The 6,453-nt window shown below is 40.8% G+C and overlaps 1 protein-coding gene across 5 annotated transcripts in view; it reads left to right on the forward strand.

Annotated features, from left to right (window-relative positions):
* GLRA2 (glycine receptor alpha 2) overlaps nt 1-6,243 on the forward strand; it is a 121,583-nt gene extending 115,340 nt beyond the window's left edge. For all 5 annotated transcript variants that reach the window (XM_058045178.1, XM_058045177.1, XM_058045180.1 and 2 more), the window contains one exon: nt 4,723-6,243. In XM_058045178.1, coding sequence (XP_057901161.1) covers nt 4,723-5,001 — 279 coding nt within the window. In that variant the 3' untranslated portion in view covers nt 5,002-6,243. The remainder of the gene's footprint in view (nt 1-4,722) is intronic.
* Nucleotides 6,244-6,453: the final 210 nt, after the last annotated feature.

The following is a 6,453-nucleotide window of genomic DNA, read 5'->3' on the forward strand; positions in this document are numbered from 1 at the left end:
AATTAAACCAGATAGTATTTTAAATAGTTTTTCCACCATATGTTGGAAAAAGAGTGGCAAAATTAAAAGAATAAGTCACATCAGAGAGAAAATTAAATACACTGTTTGAAGCCAGCCTCTCTCTCATTTTCCTCATTGTTAAAACTTAGTCAATGCTGACAATAAGCATTTTAAAGTGGTGGAGACAAAGCACTTCAAAATGCATTGTACAGAAAGCTGAGCATGAAAGGCATTGAATGGGCTAGATTTTCTAAAGTGTTTTTCCTATTTCTGATTGCTTTGGTGTGAAAGTGGTAGTATGAAATACATTATAGCCCTGATGGAGTAGAAATAAGAGCTTTACAAAAATGAAAAAAGAAAACCATTTCAGAAGTATCAGCCCCATTTATATGTTGCTTACTGTAAAACTAAATAAAGAGGATTTAATGCCATCAATTTGTAAAGCACAAAAAATCACTAAATTCATAAAGGGTAATTAAAAATGAGAAAAATATGTAATTCTTGTTTAATGAAAATTGTTTAAAGCCAATATCTAAGCCTGTTCATTATGACATCTTTAGACAATAGTCATAAATTTATGTTGTCGAAAAAGCATCTATAGAAAGTATTTGCCCAAATCTCAGGAAATATAATCAGCTTTCAATGGATAATTCTTCTAAAATATTCAGAGTGCGAACATCTGAAAGAAAACTATCAAAAGAACACTTTCCTCTTGCTATTAATTTATTCTATGCTTCTCATCCTAGTTTGTGACCCTTTCCCCTGTGCCTTAATCAAGGACAGATGGAGTTGTGACTTAGTTTTATGTAACACCTAACTTCACATCCTTTTAGAAAGATAAAGTTAGTAACTTCCATGGCAGTGGATTCTGCCACTCCAGTTGATGTCCAGCACCTTCCAGCTGCTCTTTGATTTTGGTTTTAAAATCTTTAAACACATAAATATCTGGGATTTATGCAAGTGAGATTCTGTACCATTTAAAATTGATATGTTTCAAGTGTAGTCTGATTAAAATAATGACAGAGATGTTTGAGAAGTCACTTGGACTACTTTAGCAGTGACTAAGCTAGAGAGCAGGTTGAAGACTGTCAGTGGATGGGTGTCCATGGTAGATATGTCAGAGGGTATGAACTCAGTGGGACCTTGAGAATGAAGAGTGATTTTGGAGCCCCAGCAGGGGGTACCCAAGGTAAGCTGTGCAGCAGTTCATCTCTAGGTCAAAGGAAGACACGTCCACTACTTAAGGGAAAGCACTCAGTTCTTCTTCTCCCATTTTGAATTATAATTTTAAAAAGGTTCTTTATCCTTTTGTGTATAGTGTATAAATTTGTTTTTCTTTCTCTGTGAATATTCCCCCAAGTCCTTTATATGTAACAGGATGTTGGAATATTATCTGAAATGTCAAGTTGTAGTTTTATCATAGGATTATGGTGGTTTAGAGACAGATTTTTTTAACTACATCCATAATGCTGAAGTAAATCACACTGTGGGTTTTATTGTCGCTGAGGCCAGGTATCCCCACATGGCTCATGATGGCAGGGTGTGGCAACAGTCCCCAGTGGGGCAGATTTCTCTGGGATGAAAGATTTTTGGTGTGATCCACCCCAGGGTGAGCTAACCCACAAGCAGGGTGGACATGAATTTCCAGCACCTGGGCTGATTCCCCAGGTCCCCTCAGCAGCGTGGAGAAAACCTTTCTGTGCCCTCTCTTTCACTGTGGGTGGAACGAGTTTAGGGGCTCAGAGGCCCAAAAGGACACCAGCCCACTTCTGCAGTCTCCTGGCAAAGTATCCCCTTATCACAGACATGTGGGTCCTCATATCTCCAGGGTTTCATGGTTAACTTTCAACACTATTGGCCACTTTCATGGGAAAGGGCAGAGTTCTCACCCCCTGAGGTCCTTCAGGTGATGTCTGCTCAGGTGGGAGACTCTGATGGGGTCAGGTCCTGCCTGTGAGCCCTGGCAGTGCTCAGAGTGCAGGCACAGGCCAGGCTGCAAAGCTCCTTTGGCTCCCAAGGGATTTTCCTGTTAAAAATCCCATGGTGGTTATGGAGCTGTGGCATCTCCAGGGCTGGAGGTGGGGCTCTAAGGGCTCTGGCTTTCCTTGCTTCTGGTGGCACTTAAAAATCCCAACAGCCACAGCCTGGGTGGTATCTCAAGTGCTGTGTTTGTGTAAGGGCATAATATCAGGCACAGTGACAAGTGGGTATAGCAAGACAATGTTGGTCTCCTAATCCATTTATTTAGTCTTTGGAAAAGATTTTTTTCTGATAAAGGTTAAAAAAACCCTACATAAACACCTCTTTTTTTTTTTTAGCCATCAAATAGCTCAATGTTGGGAAAACAGTAACAAACCCATCCAGAGATCTATTAGGGAGAAGGAGATTAAAATCATTAAAATATGTTCAAGCAGAGAGGGAAACTGACCTCTGAGGTTTTCACTCATACCCTCATACCCCAGGTGAATGCTTTACCTCTTGTACCCCGGGTAAATCCCATCTGCTGCAGTCCTAAATAAAAAACCAACGTGGGTACTGAACATGCTTCCCTCTGGCTTGTGTGAGAAAGAAATGGCACCGACAACTGTCTGGGTTGGAAAAGCAGGGCTCTAAATCCCATTGGGACATAAGTGGATCCTTATGGAGAGGGCTGGGTGCTGAATAACTAAAATAATTTGATTTAAACATCCCTGTCCCTAATGTCAGATGGTCTCCCACTCAGGTTGCTACAGCATAAGCTCAAAAGGAAGGCTGTGACATTGAAGATGAATTGCTCAGCCCCATGTGACAAAGCTGTGATCCACCAGGGCACAGTGGAAGTCAGGACTCTCCAAGCTGACGTTGAGCTCAGTACTTTTTATTCTTCCCACAGATCTCACAGGAGCAACAGAAATTAAATTTTTTAAAAATGAATGAACTACATATGGCAACACAGCTGCTGAAAATCTGTTACCCTTTTTAATCACCTCTCATGTCCTGGGTATGCATTTCATCCTTCAAACTCAGTAAAATGAAAAACACTGAGAGGAAGGCATCTCCCTGTATTACTGGGGGACTTGGCAGTGTTATTAAGTCATTAAGTCATGCCAGAGAAGCCTTGCCTAATAGGGCTATCCAGAACTTAGGTCTCAGTGGGTTCATCTTTAAAAACATTTTACATGCTTATAATCACTAGGACAAGCAGTGTTTTCACAGAGGTACTGCAAACTGCAAATACATAAAATTGAAAAAGGAGAGGACCATCCTTTTTCTTAATGATGGTGAACTTTTGAAATGGAAAGGTTGTAAGCCCTGGATAAGTGCTCAAACAGCCTTGCAATGATGCAATTTTCCACCTGCTTATGGATACACTGTGGAATAGACCTTCATGCTGGAGTGACAGGGTCTCCAGAGCTCTGTTTACTGCCTACCCTCCTTCCATAAGCATTCAATGCCATGAGCAGTCAGAGGGACTATTTCTCATTTGGTAGCCTTGAATCACACTACTGATTATTCCCCTTTGCGTGTCAGCTCCAAGGTAAGGACAGCAAGTTGGGTGTTATATTCAATTCCAGTCCTGGAGCTGAGGAGAGAGAAAAATGCTGTTATTGAAAGAGGTTCCTCTGTGAAGGAGCAGTGATTTACATCCTGAATAGCTGCAAATTATCCTCCCTTCCCACCCCCAAGTTCAGCCAATATACTCATTATTCAATATCTTGCTGCTGTAATGCCTTTTTTTCTTGCAGTTTTTGATTTTCTGTTAAGTTCAGAAGGCTCTGGTTTGCTAAGAGATATGAGGATATTAAATACCTCCATGAGGGATTGGGCTCCTTATCAACCCAAGAAGTGGTTATTTTCAGTCAACAGTGAAGCATCTGTCAGTCAAATAAAAGGTCTTTAACTAGAACAAGCTCCTGAACTTACAATTCATCCCTGCTGGAATGAAAAAGAATAGAGCTGCTTTGTCTGTTGGTTTTGAATCCTTCATGGAGAGCTGCCAGCAACTGTAAACTTGTGTATTATTGTTCTATCAGACAGGAGAAACATCAGGGAGAATTTACCAGCACAGTCACAAGCCTTTCATCACACAGTTATTATAGTGATAAAGTTCAGTGGTAGTTACTCACCTCTCCAAAAACAAATATCACCCACTCAGACAAGAGAGAATGGATTTCTGCAGGGTGATGCTATACCAGCTTGTGCTCCTGCACCTGGCTCCCAGCAAGCACTAAATCCAAGTGCCCAGGGACCATGATCTGCCCTTGTTTCATAGGTCTGAGATGGAGCTGTGAGGCTGCTGAGAGGCTGAGCAGTGGAAACCCACTGACATGAGCTTGGGCCCCTGGATCTCTGGGTCACGCAATTCAGCCTGGCTGCAGCAGACACCCTGATACCAACATGACCCTGTGTCCTCCCCACAGAAAGCTCAAGGAGAGCAATATAAACCTGTGGAGTCAAATCTCTTCCCCACAGGGCTGGGATACAGCTGACTACTCAGGGCACTTGTTTTAGACATAGAAAAATTAAAGCTCGGATTCACAAACACCAGAAGTCACCTGATTTCCACATATTTTTAATGTGGGTTTTAACTTCTTGTTTGTCTTTAAAACCCAGACTTTGTATCATTGTGTAACCAGGTAATTTGCTGAGGTGCTTTGGAGGGGTGCACCTCAACTACTCAACAGCATGGTATGCTCAATAGACAGGTGATTGTGTGTCTTATTTGTCCTCTTTATCCTGCAGGAAGATGAAGTTGCTCGTGACAGCCGATTCAATTTCAGTGGCTATGGCATGGGCCACTGCCTCCAGGTCAAAGATGGCACAGCAGTCAAGACTACACCACCCAACCCAATTCCAGCACCACCAAAGGATTCAGATTCCATCAAAAAGAAGTTTGTTGACCGTGCAAAAAGGATTGATACAATATCCCGTGCTGCGTTCCCACTCGCCTTCCTCATTTTCAACATCTTTTACTGGATTACATACAAAATTATACGGCATGAGGACATTCACAAGAAATAGGCAGCTCTGGTTTGCCAGGACTTCTTAGCCAAAGTGATCCACATGTAAATAAACAGCAAAATGTCATTCTGTCATATGGACTAAAGGTTTCTTCCCCCCTCCCCCAGAACACTGGAGAAAAAATTAGCAAAGAGGAAAAGAAGTGTAGAAGGAAAAGTGATTCCATGACAAAATATGCCGTGAGACCAGGCAGGAGGTTCCCCCTATGTACTCCTAGTGTGTTCTTCCAGATTCAGCATCAACAAGACATCTAAAATTGGGGCCAAATTATACCCAGCTTTATCACCAAGATATTACCTTTCAGAACAAAAGAGAATCAGAAAACAAACAATTCTCCTAAAACATCTATCAAGAGACTGTGGTGGCTACAGTACAGTGAGTTATAAGAGGACCAAAATTTTTCAGGATAATGTTGCCTTTCTATTTGAAACAAGTCTACTGAGCTACATTCCATGATCATGTCTGTAGGTAGTGGTTTCACCAAGGAGTCCTTTTGTGGGTTGTAAATTATTTCTACTGATAAGGGAGAGGGAAAAAAAAGGAAAAAAATATTTATACTTTACTATCCTTGTGGGTGTGCATTTTAATATTATCTTGCTTTACTAGAATTGTAATTTTGGGGTTGAACTTGTGTGTCATGTGATTTATTTGATAGTTGACACTCCAAAACCAGTGAAACTGCCTGGTTTATTTCTGTTGGGAGACAGTGCACTTACTTCATTTTATTTCTGCTGATTTTACATGCAACTTGAGGTGCCAAACTGTATTTTACCTATTGTGCTACCCTGTACCACACTACTTAGTAAGAACTTGTTTCCTCAAAGGTGTCGCTCAGTTTAGCATTGAGTTTCTATTATCGCTCTCATTGTAGCTGCAGTCAATAGCTCTATAGGTAAACACAACTTGTTTACAGACCTCTAATTTATATCTTTACTCAAAGTGGCTATCATTTTAAATATCATTAATTAACCTAAGAATTTTAAAACTGTACTGTGATTTTCAGAACCTGTTACTTTTTGGTGCCGGATCTGCATTATTCAAATCCTTGCTACATGTTTTAAAGTAGAAAATTTAAAAAAAAATTTTAAAAAGAGGAAAAAAAGGTGGTATTTTTGCTTACATGGAAGAAGACAACCTGTAACATAAGATGAGTAAAACATTAAAATTTTACACTTGCTGTAAAAGGGTTTATTAAAAAAAGGTATTTGTTCAATTTCAATAAAGCTAAATGTGGTACTAACATTTCTTCACTCTCTTCTTCATTTGCAGCAGCAGCAGCAGCAGCAGGGCTGTTCGTGCCACAGCCCAGCTCTTCCACTTCTCTGTCAGCAGAAAGAGGGTGGAAAGCAGCCTTCTGCTGACATGACTTAGCACACCAAATGTTTCTGTCTATCCTGCAGCAAAGGGACTACTGCAGCCCCTGGGAGTACGTCAAGGACTGTCAGAAGTGTG

The sequence above is a fragment of the Melospiza georgiana genome, chromosome 2, assembly GCF_028018845.1.
Source record: "Melospiza georgiana isolate bMelGeo1 chromosome 2, bMelGeo1.pri, whole genome shotgun sequence".
Classification (NCBI taxonomy): Eukaryota; Metazoa; Chordata; class Aves; order Passeriformes; family Passerellidae; genus Melospiza; species Melospiza georgiana.